Source organism: Dermochelys coriacea, chromosome 3, assembly GCF_009764565.3.
Source record: "Dermochelys coriacea isolate rDerCor1 chromosome 3, rDerCor1.pri.v4, whole genome shotgun sequence".
Classification (NCBI taxonomy): Eukaryota; Metazoa; Chordata; order Testudines; family Dermochelyidae; genus Dermochelys; species Dermochelys coriacea.
In genome coordinates, this window is record NC_050070.1 from 152,443,020 (window position 1) to 152,463,209 (window position 20,190).

At 48.8% G+C, this 20,190-nt stretch overlaps 1 protein-coding gene and 1 long non-coding RNA gene across 2 annotated transcripts in view; one reads left to right on the forward strand and one right to left on the reverse strand.

The window, feature by feature from the left end:
* DNAH8 (dynein axonemal heavy chain 8) overlaps positions 1-20,190 on the forward strand; it is a 617,537-nt gene that overhangs the window by 37,842 nt on the left and 559,505 nt on the right. The window contains exons 4-5 of the mRNA XM_043511607.1: positions 7,350-7,434; positions 7,957-8,105. Coding sequence (XP_043367542.1) covers positions 7,350-7,434; positions 7,957-8,105 — 234 coding nt within the window. The remainder of the gene's footprint in view (positions 1-7,349; positions 7,435-7,956; positions 8,106-20,190) is intronic.
* LOC122459466 lies at positions 1,055-14,017 on the reverse strand. The gene is made up of 3 exons (XR_006280178.1): positions 13,868-14,017; positions 4,415-4,537; positions 1,055-1,390 (listed from the first exon to the last, which is right to left on the reverse strand). It is a non-coding gene; the product is annotated as an uncharacterized LOC122459466 (long non-coding RNA).

The window sequence follows — 20,190 nt, forward strand, 5'->3', positions numbered from 1 at the left end:
TTTGGCGCTACTCTCCGGCATGGGGTTGACGCTCCCCTTACTATTTCCGGCACCGCTCACTATCTCAACGGTCGTCCTCTAGGCATAAGTCCCAATCACTGGCACAGTGGGAACGTTCCCCGTCCCGGTACTGGTCTCCCCAGCGCTGGTTGCACTGGTACCACTCTCCACGCTACAGTTACCAGTCAGTTATGCCTGGGCAACAGTCACTGGTAGCCATGACCAGAAAACAAAAACAGGCATCGATGGCTCCTCCCTGGTCACCAGAAGGTGGTTCCTCCGGTATGGAAGGCTAGTTCAGCCCATCGCCAACACTTACTGGCATGATTGGGTGCTGGAGCCTGCTCCCTCATCTGCGGCACCGCAATGGCAACACATCCAGTGGCCAGCACAGTGGCCTTATAGGAGCACGTGAGGTGTACCAGTTGTGATGATGCCTCCTTTGCAGCACTCCTTGGTCACCACGGTGGAGCATTGGGCAGTGGCCCCACCAGCACTGGGCCCAGTACTGGAAGCCTGTTCCGAGGTCCGAGTGGAGGAACCTGTGCCAGCTGCAAAACCTCTTTCTCCAATGGTGGTCAAGACCCTAGCACCCGCACTGGCGGTCCAGTCTTCCTTGTCCTCCCCAGATGAGGCGATCGCAGGACCTTCCAGAGCTAACTGGCCGGATGACTTTATGGAACATCAAACCCTTCTCTGGTGCGTGGCCGAGAACTTGCGGTTTGAGGTACAGGAGATGGCAGAGCAGGAGGACATCCTCTTTGTCCTCTTGGCTTTTTACACCCGCCTTGATCACCCTGCCTGTACATGAGGTCCTCCTCAAGATAGCCACGACCTTTTGGCAGACCCCTCCTCCATCCCACCCACCTTGAAATGGGCTGAGAAAAAGTACTTTGTGCCAGCCAAAGGTTTTGAATACCTTTATACCCACCTGCCCCGGGCTTGCTGGTTGAATCTGTGGCCAACGAAAAAAACAATCAGGTTCCCACCTCCTCAACTCCCAAAAACAAAGAGGCTAAGAAACTCAATTTATTTGGGAGAAAAATGTATTCAGTCGCTAGCCTGCAATTTCAGGTGGTGAACCAACAGGCCCTGAGGGCCAGTACAATTTTAATCTCTGGGACAGTCTCAACAAGTTCCAGGAATCTCTCCCTTAGGGTTTGGCCCAAGAGTTTGGCACTCTGGTGGAGGAGGGTTCTGTGGTGGCCAGATGTTCCCTGCAGATGGCATGGGACATTCGGACTCAATGGCAAGGGTGGTCGCAACAGTGGTGATCATGTGATGCAGCTCCTGGCTCCGGGCAGCAGGCCTCTCCCAGGAGATGCAGGCCACAATCCAGGACCTCCCTTTTGATGGAGTTGGTCTGTTCTCGGATCAGACAGATGCCAGGCTGCACGGTTGAAGGACAATAGGGCTACCCTTCACTTATTGGGTATGCACACACCGCAGTCAGCCAGAAAACCCTTCCGGCCCCCCCGCCGCCACCAAGAACCTTACAACCTTGTCAGGAATCTACAAGAAGAAGGGATACCAGTTTTGATCATTGTCACCCTTCTTCCTCCCAATTTCCAGCCCATCCTGGGGCCACCAAACACCCAGGGGGCCAGAAGCAATCATTTTGAGGGTGCGCCTGAGAGTGATGCTGTAGCAAGGTGGTGTGGCTCCCCATCACTCTGGAGAGGGTCGAGTCTCTCCAGACACCAGAGTGGGCGGAGCCTGCCCCTCAGAGGGACAGGAGGTGACCCGGAAGTAGAAAGGCGCGACCCGGAAGTAGAAAGGCAGACCCTCAGAGCTCACTAGAGGACCAGGTTAGCCCGTGCCTGGGAAAACCCCGCGGCCCCAGGTCCACGCCAAGACTGGCCTGACCTGCCCTGCGCCTGCTATCCAGGGGAGTTACCAGACCTGCCGCCTTCCCACAACCCTGAGGAACCCATGGTGCTGGACCCCCCAGAGAACACTGCCGTGACCCAGGTACCAGAAGGAGGGGAGTTAGGAAGCAGCCCGGGGATAGCAGACCCTAGTCTGGCTATAACTCTGCCAGAACCTATGTCAGTGTGTTGTGGTCAGGATCCCCACTGACCCAGCAGCGGGTCGTTTGCTGCTGCTAGGGCCCCGGGCTGGGACGCAGTGGAATGGGTGGGCCTGCGTCCCCCCTGCCACCCAACTCGTGGGTGGCAGTCTCCCCCTCTTCTAGGTCCTTGGAGGCCTGGGCTAATTCACACATGCTGTGTTGCTCAGCCCCTGCCTGAGGGCTTGAGCTATTGACTGTTTGTTGCCGCGCCCTGACCCAGGGCCTGGGCCTGTTACCACTGAACTATTTGCTCAGCCCCTTCTTGAGGGCCTGAGCTACTGACTATTTGGTGCCCGCCTTGACTCAGGGCCCGGGCCTACAGTGCTCATTCCAGTTACCTCAAGGGCTGTCGAGGGAGACTCCGGTGGCCGGACAAATTCCCCAAAGTCAACTGTGTGTAGCAAGCTGGCGTGGTTCCCCAGTGCCCTGCAGAGGGTTGAGTCCCGGCCTAGCCCCTTTACAGATGCCCTAGTCAGTCGACTGGATCCTACCCATCTTTTCCTCAACTGCCTCTCTCCCTTCCGCTCGGCCTGGTCACGGGTTATGTTGGACTGCTCGGTCCTGGATATAGTAGCTTGGGCTATATCCTGCAGTTCTTAGCCGCCCCTTTTTCCTGCCCCCCCCCCCCCATTTTTCTGTCCCTCTTCAGGGACCCTTCTCATGAGCAACTCCTTGTTTAGGAAACGGAGAAGCTCCTGGGCTTGGGAGCTGTGGAGGAGGTTCCTCAGGACATGGAAGGAGGAGGATTTCTACTCCCGCTGCTTCCTAATCCCAAACACCAGAGGGGGCCTCAGACCCATCCTGGACCTGTATGGCCTCAACCAGTGTCTCAAGAAGTTGACATTCCGCATGGTCTCCCTGGCCTGCATCACCCTTCCCTGTGTAAGCAGAGTCAGGATGAGCTCTACCCTGACATCTGATGGTGAGTCATGGTGGGTTGTGGAAAAGAACTTCAGGGGCTGATCTCATTTGCGTGGGCACACTCACCCTGCCTAGATGGTCACTTTGGCTGCTGTAGGAGCCCCAGTTTCTCTGTTACTGGGGTAGGAATAAACTGTTATTATCCTGATTATGTGAATCAAGGACAGTGGAATTGTACTCGGCCTTCTGTTATGATGGAGGGACTCACCATCAATTAAGCAATACTCGCTAGGCAAGGGTCATGGGTTCCAAAACCCAGTGAATGGAGAGAGGCTGGGGACAGGTATTAATACTTAGTGGCATGGGACCCCTGGTGAGGGCCTTACACGCTAATTGCAATTCCTCTTCTCTCCACTGTGGAACATCAGAGCTAATTTTCCATTAGGAGTCTAGTTACAGGCTGCTGAGCTGAATTCACTTTGGGCTAATGGTGTACCAGCACTGAGGCTCCCCTACTACAAGCTGAAATCACAAAAGAGGTAAACTTACTAAGAGCTGAACTCACTGAGTGTTGCGTTAAGTAGTGGGGGAGGCTGAAGATATATGGCGGAGCAGTTTGCGGGACGGCGAGCAGAGCAGCTTGTGGAGCAGAGCAGTTTGCGGGATGGCGAGCAGAGCAGAGCAGAGCATTGCAGTTTGCGGGGCGGCGAGCAGAGCAGAGCAGTTTGTCAGATGCCTGGAGCAGCTTATGGGGGCGGCTGGCACAGCGGAGCCCCATGGAGAGGGGGGGCAATCAGCTTTGGACCACGTAAGGTGCCCCTTAACCCCCCCATCTCCACCCAGGTTGGGAGGTAAAACTCTGCAGATAAACTTTCAAACTCAGGGGCTGCCCTGACCAGGGATAGAGACTTTTGGGTCGTTGGACTTTTGGGACTTCGGGTGATTTTGGGTTGCTGGACTCAAGAACCAAAGGGAAAGGACATGGCCCAATTTGCTTGGCGTCGGGTTTTTGCTCATGGGTTGTGTTATGAATCCTGTTGGTGGTGTTTCCCCAACATAATGCCATGTTGTTTCTCTGTTATTAAAAGGCTTTTTGCTACACTCAAGACTATGTGCTTGCGAGAGGGGAAGTATTGCCTCTTGGAGGCACCTAGTGGGGGTGGTATATATATGTCCCAGGTCACTGGGTGGGGGCTCGAGCCGGTTTTGCATTGTGTTATTGGAATGGAACCCCTAGATACTGAACCTGGCCCTTGTTGCTGCCAACTCTGACAGGCAGAAGGGTTACACCTGGATCTGGGGGGCTGACATGCTGATCTCAACTTAAAGGGCGTTTACTTTCATGTCTCCATATTCCCGGGCCACAGGCGCTTCCTGCGTTTCATAGTGGCTGGGTGTCACTTCCAGTTCACAGCGCTACACTTTGGCCTGTACTTGGCCCCCATGTTGTTCACAAAATATGTGGCGCCGATAGCAGCTTACCTAAGATGTTGGGGGGTCCAGATCTTCCCGTATCTTGACGATTGCTTCATCAAGTCAGCTCTCTGGAACAGGTGCAATATAGCCTCAGTCTGGTGTGTGGTGTCCATCTGCAATGATCTGGGTCTGTTAATAAACACAGAAAAGTCTATGTTAACGCCAGTCTAAAGCATAGAGTTTATCGGAATGGTTCTCGACTCCACCTGAGTCATGTCCTTCTTTCCAGAAGCGTGCTTCCAGGCCATGTCAGACTTGATTGCCCACATAAAGAACCATCCACAGCCCACACGTGCCTATGATTAATGGGCCACATGGCTGCCTGCATGTACATGGTCAGCCATGCCCGAGTTTATCTACAGCCACTGCAGGCGTGGCTGGCCTCAGTCTCTATCCCCAGCAGGCACACCCTGGACCAAGTGGTCATGGTGCCGAGCCACATCCTCTTGTCCTTGGATTGGTGTCTGAATCCCAAATCAGTGCTGTGGGGGCTCTCTTCGTGACACCCGTCTCCGTTGCTTACCCTGATCTCAAATGCGACCTGGCCCTTCATATCAATGTCAGGGAGCTCAGAGTGGTTCTCCTGGCCTGCCAGGTGTTCTTGCCCCACCTGAAGGGCAATGTGGTATAGGTCTTGATGGACAATACAGCTGCTATGTATTACATCAACAGGTAGGGTGGCGCCAGGTCTTCAGCCCTGTTTTAGGAGGCACTCAGTCTCTTGGACTTGTGTGTGGCATGTCATTCATCTGGTGGCTGCCCACCTGCCTACAACCAAGAACGTCCTGGCGGTTCACCTCAGCAAGACCTTCTAGTCTTGATACGAATGATCCCTTCATCCAGAGGTAGTCAGCCTAATCTTTGGCAGGTGGGGGACTCCCCAAGTGGATCTGTTTGCGTCCAGGCAGAAAAGAAAGTGTCAAGTGTTCTGGTCTCTGTGGGACAGGGACAAGGGCTCCCTGTTGGATGCCTTCCTGATTCCATGGTCAGCAGCACTGATGTACGCCTTCCCACTGGTAACGTTGATCCACAAGGTACTGCGGAAGGTGAAGCAAGACAGAGCTTTGGTTATTCTCACAGCCCCAGTGTAGCCTCGTCAAAACTGGTTCGGCATGCTGCTGAGTCTCTTGGCAGCCACCCTGTTGCAGCTACCTCTTCAGCCAGATCTGCTGTCCCAGAACCACGGCAATCTGCTGCACCCGAACCTGCATCACTGCACTTGACTGCTTGGTTGTTGTGTGGCTAAGTATGGACAAATGGGAGTGCGCCGCTGCTGTCTAACAGGTCCTGATGGGCAGCAGAAGACTGTCCACCAGGGCTACATATATGGGAAAGTGGAAGCAGTTCATGTGTTGGGCCTTTGACCAACACATTCGTGTGGAAGAAGCCCCACTGCAAGGACACCCTCGACTATTTACTGCACCTTAGGCACCAGGGTCTATAACTATCTTCGATCAAGGTACACCTGGTGGCCATTTCGGCGTTTTACCCTCCATTTCAAGGCCTGTCGGTCTTTGCCCATCCCATGATGGCGTGCTTCCTGAAAGGTTTGGAGTGCCTTTACCTGCATGTCCGGGACCTGGTCCCTCCTTGGGAACTGAATCTCGTGCTATCGAGGCTCATGGGTCCCCCCTTTGAACCCTTGGCTTCCTGCTCCCTCTGGCTTCTCTCCTGGAAGGTCTACTTCTTGGTCGCCATAACTTTGGCCTGTAGGGTATCCGAGATCAGGGCACTCACGTCAGAGACACCCTATATGGTCTTCTATAAGGACAAGGTCCAGCTGTGTCCGCATCTAGCCTTTCTGCCCAAGGTCGTCTCCCAATTCCAAAGCCTTATGTGACAGATGAGGAGCGCAGGCTGCAGATGGCACTGGCCTTCTACATTGATAAAACAAAGCCGTTATGTAAGTCAACACAATTGTTCATTGCTGTCACTGACAGGAGAAAGATTCCCCAGTGTCAGCCCAGAGAATCTTGTCTTGGATCATGGCCTGCATCCTCTACTGCTATGAGCTGGCAAAGGTGCTCCCGCCGGCGATCATATTGGCTCATGCGACTAGGGCGCAGGCGTCAGCAGCTTTCCTGGCACAGGTGCCAATCCAAGAGATCTGTTGGGCCACAACTTGGTCGTCCGTCCACACTGCAGTACACGCTGACCCAGCAGGCTCAAGACAATGCTGGCTTTGGCAGAGCAGTGCTGCAAGCTGCAATACTGTGAACTCTGAGCCCACCTCCGTTGATTCTGCTTGTGAGTCACCTAGAATGGAATCAACATGAGCAAGCACTCGAAGAAAAAAATGGTTACCTACCTTTTGTAAATATTGTTCTTCAAGATGTGTTGCTCATGTCCATTCCGTTGCTTGCCCTCCTGTCCTTCCATCAGAGTTGTCAGCAAGAAGAAACAGAGAGGGCATAGGGCCAGCGGCGCCTGATATACAGAGGTATGAGCGAGACACTGCAGAGGACACCACAGCCAGCCCTATGGGTACTGCTAAGGCAAAAATCTCTGATGGCTGCACACGTGGGTGCATGCACACCTAGAATGGAATGGACATGAGCAACACATCTCAAAGAACAACTGTTAGGAAAGGTAGGTAACCATTTTTTCTCCATCTTGTCTACTATTTGTGTGAATTATTGAATAGTTGCTGTGGTGATTAGTGTTTTGCAAGTCATTCAATATGTAAAATAAATTAGTACTTGAAGATGATACTATGGCATAATTCCTGTGAAAATACCAGCAATTGAAGTTTAGGGACTGAAAAAAAAAATCTATTAGGTTACCTAGTTCATCTCCCTGCTAGTGTTGGATAAAGTATTTATCATATCACCAAAACTTTGAACAGATCTCCAGTTAAACACTATATGTTCTTTTAAGACAAATAAAAATGTAGTAATTTGACAGCATTTGATTTACAGTAACTTACTTTTTGATTTAACAGTTACAGGCATTTGATAATTTTTTTGCCAAAGACGGAAGTAGAACTTTGAAATTCTTATATCAAGAAGGAGAAGCACCAGGAGTAGGTACATGCAATTAATTTTTAACAATATTGTTATAGGTGGGGCTTATTGCACTGCCTGTTGTTCAGGTAGTTCATTATAAATCCCTATTTGCAGTTTAAAACTTTGCCCAACTTGAACATTTCAGCGCAAATGGTTAATATTTTGTATCTGCCTTAGTCTGAATTGTTTTGGAAATGGTCAAAATAGTTCAATTGTTTTTGACAATGAGGGTTGTGATATATTTGCAGAGGATTGAAATTTGTATTTAGTTACTAATAGCTTCATAAATCGTTCATGAACAGTATTAGTTTTCGCCATAGAAAAAAACTATTTAATGATGTAATTTCACAGTTCCTTTTAACAAATTATGTTCACATACACAAGCACTATTAAGGAAACTCTCTGGGTTGTGCCTGACATGCACAAAAGGGGAAAAAATAAATAAAATACTGAGTTGCAACAATTTATTTTACTGTAATAGTTTTAAACATTTTATAATATAAATACATTTTAAAATAGTAATGTGCTTAAATTTATTTTCAGAATGTGGTCGAACAATTCCAGGAGTTGTAAAAGGAACTAAAATTATGAGATTATATTTAGACACTGCACCAGACAAATTCAAAGGACTCTGTTTATTTTTTGTTCGTTATAGGAATGACATCCCTCTAAATGCAAAAAGTATACATGAGGTATTCTCATTTTTTCCTGCTGCTTATATTAATTTTACTCAAAATAAAAATTAAAAAGTTAATTGTTAATGTTTTGCAAAGGTTCATATTATTGCCATATTATTGCTAAAATTATAATTTTAGTCTTTCATATAAATTTTCCTGAGTGCTAAACTGAAGCACACACCTGTTTTACCATCCTGTCGTTGGGGAACATTGCATAGTTACAGTGCTCCAAATGAAGCTTCAAAGTGGCATTGTGCCTCAGGAATGTACTATGTCTTTAAGAGTTCAGGTGAGTACAGCAAATGAAACATTGTTAAAGAGGGGCAGCATTGTTCTTCCCCCTGTGCTGACCATCTCTTTGCCCCGTCTGCTTTTCTTGAAGAGGTTTAAGCTATTAGCAGTGTTAATGGGATCACTGAAATCTCTGAGCTTGAGGGCTCAACAGTTTGTTTAGCCCATTGCATGCTTTACACAATTATGAAGGTACCAAACACAATCTTGCCCTTAGTAATTCATGTAGAATGCATGTTTCTGTTTTACAGTGATTTTAGTGATATATGGCCCTGATTTTCATTTCCATGAAAGCCCATTTATACTGCTCTGGCACTATTAAGGAGCCTTACTATAAATGAAAATCAGGCCTATACTTTATCTATACAAATCTATTGTGATTTCAAATTCTTAGGAGAGGAAATCTGTCATTGCTCTGTTGTAGTGTATTACTATACACACTATGGAGTTACATGATAATAAATAGTAATAATTTTGTTCATAAAGTGATAATATTTATACCGTTAATAAGTTTAGATTCCCAGATATCAAAAGGAATAATGCACCGGTGGTGTATAAAATACAGAATCTTAACACTGTTAGATGTCTTAGTTTTGGACCCAACTATTTTTGGGGGGAATTCCATATTTTGAGTTCATGAGGGGAAAAGGAAATTTATGGGAAGTTCTTCTAAAAATTGGTAGCTTGAAACTGCTTCAAAAATTACAATGATAGAAGTAGAGATAGTTCAGACAGATTAGTGTCAGGGTGCAGATGAGATGTTCAAAACTAGTCAATGGCACTAAGTAAATGTAGTTTATTATTCTCAGACATGGTGTCTTAAATGATGCATCTTCAACACACATTGAAGCATTTCCCAAATCTTCTGAATGACAGAGAAATTGCATGAATATAATCTACAACCTTTAAATTAAGTGTTTTCAGATATGTTGAATCACTAGATAATGGCTTCTTGACTACCCTATTTTGTTGGAGAGAAAGTTCAGTAACATTAAGTATTCTCATTGTGTTTTTATTTTATAAATATTCTCAATTTTTCTTAACTAAAGTTCTGCAAGTAGTTTCCCTATGGGTGCTCCAGTCTCGGTGTGCTAGCGCCCCCTGCACCTTTGATTGGAGATTTCTTATAGCAGTGTCCACTTGGCCTGCACATGCATGCTAGTCAACCTTATGCCTCATGCCATTGTTATACAGCACAGTGTGGGGGAACTGCACTCAGTTCTTTCCTCAACTGCTTTAGCCTGAGACGGAGCTCTGGCAATTGTTCCTGTTGAGATGTCCTCAACTTTGTTCTCATTAATTATTCTATTAGTTGTAGTTCTTAGTATTAGTATAATTAATAAGCAGCAGTAGCTTTAGCTGCCTAGTTAAAAATAAATTTCTCATATATATTTAGATAGATATTAGTAGATAAGGTAGTTCTTGTCTACTGGGAGGTTATTCCCGGTTCTCCTGGTTTCAAATGCTGTCTGTAGTGCCAGGAGGCAATCCCAGTAAACAGGAACTCCTGCTGTGTCTGTTGCCTTGGGGAATTGCACATTGTACAGAAGTGTAACTTCTGTCTTGTGCTGAAATCCAGAGCCAGAAAAAAAAACAGGTAGCTAAAACTTTGTTTGCTCCTGATGGACAGCTCTTCACACCCAGCTTCTGATCCCAGCTAAGGGACCATGCCATATGCCAGTCTCCGAGCATATATACCGCCTCCACTATATCTGAGCTGCACTCCTCCAGGGCATAAGAGGAAGCTGCAAGGCCCCTGTCATAAGTCCTCCAAGGACCAAGCTCTGGGATCACCAGGTGGAAAATGTATCTCTAAAAAGCTGAGGTTGTCGGTGTCTTCAGCCACTTCAGCACCATCCACTCTCCAGTTAGGTACCTGTAGTGGGGTGACTGCTCCACTCCTGGAGAACAGGGATTGAAAGCAGCCAAGCTAGGCTGATTGGGGAAGCAGCCATAGCTGTGGCCAGCTCAATCTGGGCCCAGCCAGCCCTTATAAGAGGGCTGGGGCCAGGAGCTGGAGCAGTCTCACTCTAGGCCTGGAGTGGGAAGGGCTAGCTGCCTGAGAGCAAGGTACCTGAAGCGGAGCAGTGCTGGGGAAGGGCAAAGGGAGCTGGAGAGCTCCAGCCTGGTGAACCCCCAAGCAGCAGGCCTTGGTGAAGACCTACAAAAGGTACTGGGGCTGTAGAGAGGCAACCCAGGGATAGGCAAAGGCAGCAGGTCATACCCCCTTGCCAATGATGAGTGGCCATTACAAACTTCAGTCTGCCCCAGTGAAAGGGGGCTAGATGATGACTGGCAGTAGCCACTGAGGCAAGGTGGGGATAGAGGACTGGGGGTTCCCCTGGGAGGGGAGATCCAGAGTGTGGGGATATTGCAGGGGAAGAACCCTGAGGTAAAGGGCACTGGAGTCTGGGAGGTACACAGGGCCTGAGGCAAGCGAAACACCAGCCAGCAGAGGGCGCTCTGAGAGCTGAAAGAGCTAATTCCTAAGACAACCAGCAGGAGGCACCGCACCGGTGAGTGGTCGCTTTGCTACAGTACCCAAGAAGCTGTTGGTTCCTCAGATACCCAGGGCATTGCTAGACTGAAAGATGGCAAAGCCATGGGCCTGGAGAGATCATAGGTATCATTAGCAGACCAAGATGGCCAAAAAAGCTAATCCTCTGCTTCCTCAGTACCAGAGAAGCCTGCTTGGGCTCCAACTGCACTTTTCTTGGCTCACCCAAGACCCACAATACTGTCAGTGGCCTCAGCCACCAACACCTCGGTGCAGACCACAGACTCTGTACTCACAGCATGCTCGGCATTGCAGGAATTCTGTTTCCCCTGGGACTTGGCTGTATCAGAGACTTCTGATTTCTTGCTGCTCGGCTCCGACGTACTTTCCATATCAAAGACATTGAGAACACCTGAAATGTGCCTGAAACTGATGGTTTCACCTGAAATTTCTCCAGGTTCTCCACTATTCCAGAGTGAGTTTGTGGAAGAGGAAAGTCTGATTCATAAGCTGCTTAATATCCTTAATTCATTCTAATCTGCCTACATAGTTAGCTTTGCTTGTCAATGATGCCCTTCTGGACATAGTGAAGATCTGGCCTGCTCCATCTACTATACCTGCTACATGAAGAAAGTAGTATTATGTTCCTGCAAAAGACTCAGAATTTTTATTTTCTCATCCTCCCCAAATTCCTTGGTAGTCAACACAGTTAACGAACATGGAATGCAACACCATACTAAACCCCACCCCATGAAAAAGACCATAAGCATCTAGACCTACTTGGGAGGAAATCTTATTCGTCAACCTCCTCATAATTTAGAATTTGCAATTACCAGGCATTAATAGTAAAATACAATAATGTAAATTACATCAAACTGAATTGTTTTGTTGACCACCTATGGGAAGAACAGAGAGCAATTCCAGACAGTCATTGGGGAGGGACAGCTACTTGCCGGAACATCTCTACAAGCCTCCCTTGATGCCACTGATACTGCTGCCTGTTTGATTGCTACATTGGTAGTTATGAAAAGGGCTTCCAGGCTCCAGCTCTCCGGGTTTCCAAAAGAAGTCCAGAATATGGTGGAGGACCTCCCTTTTGATAGGTCTAAATTGTTTGTGGACAGCACAGTTGAATGTTAAAGGACTCTAGATCTACCTGGCATTTGCTTGGTATCTATACACCTGCCTACAAGAGGAAGCTCAGCAAGTCACATATGGCTCAGAGATCCCATATTGCTTAATTCCTGAGCTTCCAGATGTCATATGAACAGCATCAAAAGAGACAGATTCCAGAGAAGGAAACCATCCACCTCTCAGCCTTCCACCTCTCTTTCCACCTTCAAGCAGCAATTTTGACAGGCTAGTTGAGGGCCTGAATTACCATCCTTCTCCTTACCAGCTGCACAGATTCACCTGTTTTCTTCCGTTTGATGACCACCTGTTCTGCTTTAGGTGGGCTGAGGAGTTAATCACTACAGAGAAATGGGGTTTGGAGATTATTTCCACAGGGAAACCATTTACTATGCTTCCACCAACAAAACCCCTATCCCATCGCTCTACGGGGACCGCTGTCACAAGAGCTTGCTTCGTCAAGAAAGAGATTCTTTCCTGTGCTTGCGGGCTATAGAACCAATTCTCATGCAACACAGATGAAAGGGATTTTATTCTGGGTATTTTCTGGTACCAATAAAGAATTGCAGTTGGAGACTCATACTAGATTTGAGGCTACTAATTCCATCACTAGAGCAAGGGGATTGGTTCTCAGCCCTCGACCTTTGGGATGCATATTTCCACATAGTGATCCATCCACCCCACAAATGATTCCTATGTTTCACTGTCGGTCAGGACCACTTTCAGTACCGGGTGCTCCACTTTGGCCTGTCATCTGCCCTGAGGGTCTTTTTGAAAGTCATGTCAGTAGTAGCAGCACAACTCTGCAGGAAATGTATTTTAGTATTCCCTTACCTGAACATCACAGGCAACTTCCAAAGCCATAGATCTCTTCCTCAAATTGGCCCTTCAGTTCGACATTCAAAAATCCACTTTGACCCCTGTGCAAAACTTAGAATTCATAGGGGCTCATCTAAATTAATTAACAGCGAGGGCCTATTTTCCTCTGCACAGATTTGTGGCCCTTTCCAACATAGCCAGTATAATGCAACTCAGTTCCCAAACTCCAGTCAACTGCCTTTAGAGGTGGCTCAGGCTGTTTCTTCACCAAACAGACACAGTTAAAATATGCTTCTTTCCATACCCACCTGAGTAAAACAATCCCTCGACTGCTGGAAAGACTATTGCAATAGTCCCATTTGCACATCCTCTCCCAGTGGTCATCATAATGACAGATGCCTCTCTGCTAGAGTGGGGAGTCCATCTAGATGCTTTCACAGCCCTGGGCAAGTGGATGTCGCAAGAGACCACGATATATATCAATGTCCTGGAATTCAGAACAGTCAGATATGCCTGTCTCCAATTTTTACCACTAATCAGGGGCGAACACATACAGATCATGATGGACAACATATCATGCATGTTTTATATTAATTGGCAAGGAGGAGCAAGATCCCTCCCCCTGTCTGCACAAAGGATGTCAAGTTTTAAAATTGGTGCATATGCATCCAGGTCATCATCACAGCAGCCTATCTCCTGGAGGTTCAAAATGTGACGGTGGATACACTTAGCAGGCACTTCTTCCAAGATCATGAAAGGGAAATAGACCCTAGGTTATTACACCATATATTCCATCAATGGAGCACCCCCTCAGATTTGTTCACCACAGAGTTAAGCAAGAAGTGTACCCAGTTTTGCTTGAGAGGTGGACTGGGTCACTGATCCTTGAGGGATGCTATTCACCTTCATTGGTTGTTGGATCTCCTGTATGCATTCCTACAGACTCCTCTAATAGCCAATGTTCTTCTCAAAATAAAAAGAGACAAAGTCAGTCATCTTAATAGTTCTGACCTAGCCCATCCAAACATGTATTCCTTACCTAATATAATTGTCCGTTTAATCCGTGATCACTCTTCATGCCGCTCCTCGTCTCCTCTCCCAGGAAGGCAGGAAGATCCTTCACTCCAGTTTCCACAGTGTTTTGTCTCAAAGCATGGTTGGTCAATGGTTCATGGGATTAGAGACCGCCTGATCAGAGGAAGTAAAAAAAGTACTATTACACAGGTGGAAAGTGTATTCGCTGCACATACTCTCAGAAATGGACAAGATTTCTCTTTTGGTGTGACCTCAGATATTTCACTGATGACCTCTTCACTACCAGATATACTGGACTATATCCTAATACTAAAAAGTTCTGGACTCTTGCTGAACTCCGTCAGATCCATCTGGCAGCCATCAGGGCTTTCTACTCTTCAATAGAGGGTTATTCCATTTTTGCCCACCCAATGACAGAGAGATTTCTGAATTCCCTGAGGAATCTTGATCTGCCAGTCAAGTGCCCTATTACTGTTTGGAACCTTAATCTGGTACCTAAATGCCTCACAAGTCCACCATTTGAACAGATGGCTACCTGCTCACTGCTCCATTTATCAATGAAAATGACATTCCTGATCTCCAAGTGATGGCTAAGTAGAGACATGCCCCCCTTTCACAGTATTTTTTAAGGACAAGGTCACACTGTGATCCCATCCAAAATGTTTATACCTAAAATTTCTTCCAGTTCCATATTAACCAACCCATTCACCTGCTGTTCTTCCACCCTAAAGCTTCCCCTAGATAATCAAGAACCACAGTTGTACATCCTTGACATCAGAAGAGCCCTGGCCTTCTATCTGGATAGAAAGACCCTGAAATTGTTTGTCTTGCTTGCAGGTAGATTAAAAGTGTCTGTAATCTCTAATCAAAGTCTTTCCAAGAGGATATACATCTGCATTAATTCTTGCTATGGGTCTTGTAATATTCAAATACCTTTGAACATATTTATTTACTCTATATATATTACTCCATTTCCACCTCTACAGCATTCCTCAAAAACATGCCCATTATTGAAATATATAAGGGCATCTATACATATATTCTCTGAACGCTACTGAATAACTCATGACTTTGCTTCTGCTAGAGTGTTCAGCTCGGCTGTGCTTTCTTTAGTACTAGACTCAACTCTGAAGCACCCCCCACCACACACACCTTAGACTAGTGAACTGATTGGTAGTTACCTAACGTGGATCACCCATAGGGACACTCCTTGAAGAAGAAATGGTTCTTCTTTGAGTGCTTGTTCATGTCAGTTCCAATTCAGGAATGTGCACGTGCACAGTAGCTGGACGATTTTTCCCCTAGCAGCATCCGTGGGGTTGGCCTGGGCGCCCTCTGGAGTCACACCTTCTTACCACCATGATGGTAGCTGGAACTTCCCCTTGCTCTTGCTTCAGCAAGTAGCTTAGCAGTACTTTTGGTTTTCGCTATAGATAGTGTGATGGGGCAAGGCCAGATGGCTATAGAAAAGTAGTGGGAGATAGATATTTTAGCTCCAGGCTAAACAAATTCCTGATACCAGGATAAGTGAAATGGCAGCTGCTCCAGGTCAATTAAGACACCTGGGGCCAATTAAGAACTTTCCAGAAGGCAGGGAGAAGGCTAGGTTGATTGGGACACCTGAAGCCAATCAGGGGCTGGCTAAAACTAGTTAAAAGCCTCCCAGTTAGTCAGGTGGGTGTGCATGTCAGGAGCTGTGGGAGGAAGTTGCACTGTTGGAGAGGCCGAGTAGTACACACCATATCAGGCACAAGGAAGGAGGCCCTGAGGTAAAGGTGAAGTGGAGCTTGAGGAAGTGAGGGCTGCTGTGGGGGAAGTAGCCCAGGGAATTGTACATGTCATGTTTCTAAAAGGTCAGCTTCCATAGCTGATACTATTAGGGTCCCTGGGCTGGAACCCAGAGTAGAGGGTGGGCCCGGGCTCCCCCACCACCTTTCTCCCCAATTAATCACTGAGACTGGGAGACAACAGAGACTGTTCAAGGAAGGATAACTTCCTCACCTCCCTCCCTGGCTTATGATGAAAATGGCACAGTAGACTGTGACCCTTGTCTCTAGAGAGACAAGAGTTATGTGTAGGGTCATGGTGAGCCTCTGAGGCTAGCAAAATCCGCCAGGAAACGCAGGACCCATGGAGGCACGGACAGAGCTTTGTCACAATAGTTGTAGTTGGTTAGTGTCAAGGTGTGGGACTCACCCCTGTGGTGCCTCCTGCTGGTCTCTCAGGGAATTATCTCTTCCAGCCTCCAGAGCACCCTCTGCAGGCCGGTGTCCTGCTTGCCGCTGCCCCAGTGTCCCTCCTGTACCTGGTGCCCCTTTTACGCAGGGTGCTACCCCCTGGCAGTACCCCCACAGATCTCTGGGTCTTCCCTCCCCGGGGAGCCTCCACCCACTATCCCCACCTTACTTCAGTCTTTGGCTACTGCCAGTCACCATTGAGCCCCCGCATACTGGGGCAGACTGCAGTATATAAGCCAATCATCACAGGCAAGGGGGGTTTGGACCTGCTGCCTCTGCCTACCTATGGGTTGCCCTGTTACAACCCCAGTACCTCTCTTAGGCCATCTGCCAGGCCTGCAGCCTGGGGCTTTTCCAGTCTGGAGCCTCCCAGCTCCTCTGGCCTTCCCCAGCCCTGCTTCACTTCAGGTACCCTGGTATGCTCCACAGCAGCCAGGCCCATCTCCCTCCACAGCTAGAGGAGACTCTCTGCTCCTGGCCCACTGCCCTCTTATAAGGGCCAGCTAAGCCCTGATTGGGGCGTGGCCACAGCTGAGCCTGCTTCCCCCAATCAGCCTGGGAACTGCTTGCTCCCAGCCACAGCCCTCTCCTGGGCTGCTTTAAGCCTTTTAAGGCTGGAATGGGTGACCACCCCGCTACAGTTAGTATAGCGTAATTAGTTCACTTAAAAGTTTCAGTTATGAGGGGTTCCACCCCATTTTTCTCCCCCGCTTATTTGTCACCGGGGCATGCTGCAATCCCTGGGCTTCAAGACTTGCTAGGATTGCACGAAGAGCATGCCTAAAAGTTACCCCCACACCTCCTGTTTACGGTGTCTGGGTGAGGGTCACCAAAAAGACCGCTGCAAGATCTGTTGGGAATTCTGACTAAGAACTCTTAAAGAGAAGGAGCAGTGGCTTAAAATCCTCAGGGAGGCAGTTCTATAACCTCAGTCAGACCTAGGTGCCAGGGATCCCACTCCCAGTATGTCTTCTTCAGTGCGGAGCACTCCAGCACTGTCTTCGAGAGATCTGGTCTTGAAGAAAGACACTGCCAAGGAGACTCGGCACCATCATGGAGCCTCTCGGGGGCACTTCAGCCTTTGACACTGGTCCCAATCGCCAGCATAGAAGAAGAAGATAGAAAGAATCAGATGCCCCTCAGACCAGCCATCAGTTGCACCTCAGTCGGGCCACAGTTTTGAGGCTTAGAGTGGGGCTACATCAACTCCTGCCCAAGTGAGAAAGTCGAGTCCAGGCGCATCGCACTTGCCGAATCCTTTGCAGCATGTGCCACTCCTGTCCACCCCGGAGGCATTTGAGGCAGTGCAGGACCTGCTGAGACTCATGGTGTCGTTTTTATCCCCGAGGCAGGAGGATGTGCTGGCACTGCAGCCTCCATCCTGGCACCCCGTTCAGTCAAAGGGAAAGCCAGCGATGATGTCATGCCAATCCTCATCACCTCTGCACTCCCAGACACCAGCGCCTCCATCCAGGGAGTGCAGTTGGTTCCCAGGCTCCCGATGATCTATATTGAGAGGTGCAGCAATGCCCTGGGTCTCCTATGCTGCAACATCAGAAGCGGAGTTGGACTCATACTGCTCTGACTATAGCAGGAGCAGAAGGTCCAACTCAAGGCACTGGAGGGGTTCCTGCCTGATGCAGTGGCCCTCACAATGGCAGAACACAGCTTATTGGCCCTTTTGGACTCTGTGGGCTTTCTATCAAGGGCAGAGTTGGAGCCAAGGATCCTGCTCAGGAGCTGCATCCGTGGCGTTCGCAACGTTTGTTCTGCCACGACCAGCGACTGAGCCATTACCTCAGGAATCAACACTGTTGGCTGCAGCACTGTCACCAACATCGGCACTGACAGCAATGGCACCCTTGACAATATCTTTGGCACCAGAGGTGTCAGTGGCTCAGACTGCTGATACGGTGCCGGCTGGGACCTTGGCACCAACAGTGCTGGCTGTGACGGCATTGATGAAGACCCCAGTGCAAATGCTACCCCAGGCATCTACACTGGCATAGGCATGAGACCCAATGTCAGCACCAATACCCAATCCCTTCTCGCCACTGGGACTGGGCCAACCAACCAAGGTCCCCCAAGGTCATGAGATCCCTCGGGTGGGGATGGTAGAGAGCAACCACCTCCTCCTCCTCTTTACCAGATGAGGCACTGGCGGGCACTTCCATAGCCCCAGTTCTGGAAGACTCCAAGGTGTTGCCGCAGTTGCTGTGCCAGGTCATCCAGGGTCTGGACATTAAGGTGGAGGAAGTGGTAGATAATGCACACCCTGTGGTTGACATCTTGGTCCCCTCTGGCCCTTCCTGTATCACCTTACCATTTATAAAGACAATTATGGATATGACTAAGACCCTGTGGCAGAACCCAGCCTTGCTGCCACCCACTGCCAAGTGTAACAAACACTGGCACTTTGTGCCCTCCGGGAGTTATGAACATCCCCATCCTCACTCTCTGGTGGTGGACGCTGCTAACCAGTGGAAGAGGCAAGGTTTTCAGGGCCCTTCCCCCAAGAATAGGGATGCTAAAAAACTACACCTATTCGGGCGAAAGGTGTACTCAACGGGGAGACTACAACTCCGAATATCTAATCAGCAGGCCATCGTCAGCAGTTACTCCTACAATACCTGCTCGGCGATGGCTAAGTTCACGGAGTTGCTCCCCTCGGACTCCTGTGCAGAATTTTCAGCTTTGGTTGAGAAGGGGAGAGTGATCTCCAAGGTGTCCCTGCAGGCTGCACTTGACAGGGCAGATGCTGCCACCAGGGTTATGGCCACAGGAGTAGCTATGAGAAAGGGTTCATGGCTCCAGGTTTCTGGTCTACCCTATGAGGTCCAGCAGACCATACAAGACCTGCCTTTTGAGCATGAAATGCTTTTTTTTTTTTCTTTTTTTTGGAGAAAATGGACAAGAGGCTAAACAGCCTAAAGGACTCCAGAGCCACCCTCAGGTCCTGGGCCTCTATACACCATCAACGCAGCAGGGACACTTCCGTCCGCAGCCTCCTCAGTGGTTCAGTCACCAGAACTGCCAGGTCAGGTCCAGAAGGAGAAACAGGACCGGCAGGAGAAGACCACGTCAACCCTTTGGCCAGGGCTCGGGACAACCCATGCCATCTTCAGGGCCCAAACTGGCCTTCTGAAGGCACGGTCGAGGACTGTGTACCACACCAAAGAGTGGATCCACCTTGCCTTACCTCTCATCCCAATTATCCCCTTTCTACTGTGCATGGTCCTGTATCACCTCAGACCGCTGGGTGCTCCACATGGTAGAGAGGGGATACTCCATCCAATTCTGTGACATCCCACCCTTTCAGCCCCCTTCCCCGTCCCTCTTCAGGGACCCATCTCACGAGCAACTCCTTATCCAGGAGGTGCAGTCACTTTTATCTCTAGGGGTAGTGGAGGAGGTTCCTCTGGAGCACAGGTGTAAGGACTTTTATTCCCAGTATTTCCTAATACCGAAAGCCAAAGGCAGCCTCAGGCCCATCCTGGACCTGGGAGAACTTAACAAGTTTGTGAAGAAACTCAAGTTTTGCATGATCTTGTTGGCCTCCATCATCCCCTCACTGGATCCAGCAGACTGGTATGCCACCCTCAACTTGAAGGATGCTTGCTTTCATATTGCAATCACTTAGCCCCGCAGGAAGTCCTTCAGGTTTGTGATGAACAGTACCCATTACCAATTTACACTCCTTCCGTTCGGCCTGTCAGCAGCACTTCAAATCTTCACCAAGTTTGTGGCAGTTGTTGCTGCATTTCTGTGCAGGCATCAGGTATAGGTGTTTCCGTACCTCAACGACTGGCTGATCAAAGGCCACTCCAGGACCCAAGTGGAAACTCAAGTCAAATTCATCAGGGCCACCTTCGACAACCCGGATCTCCTTCTAAACAGAGCAAAATTGACTCTGTCCCCCGTTTAGAGGATAGAGTTTATGGGGCAGTACTGGATTCGACCCAAGCCAGGGCATACTTGCTGGAAGCGAAGTTCCAGACCCTGGCCAGTATCATTCGAGGTCTCAGACAGTTTCCCACCACCACAGCAAGAAACTGCCTGAAGCTTCTGGGACACATGGCTGCCTGTACCT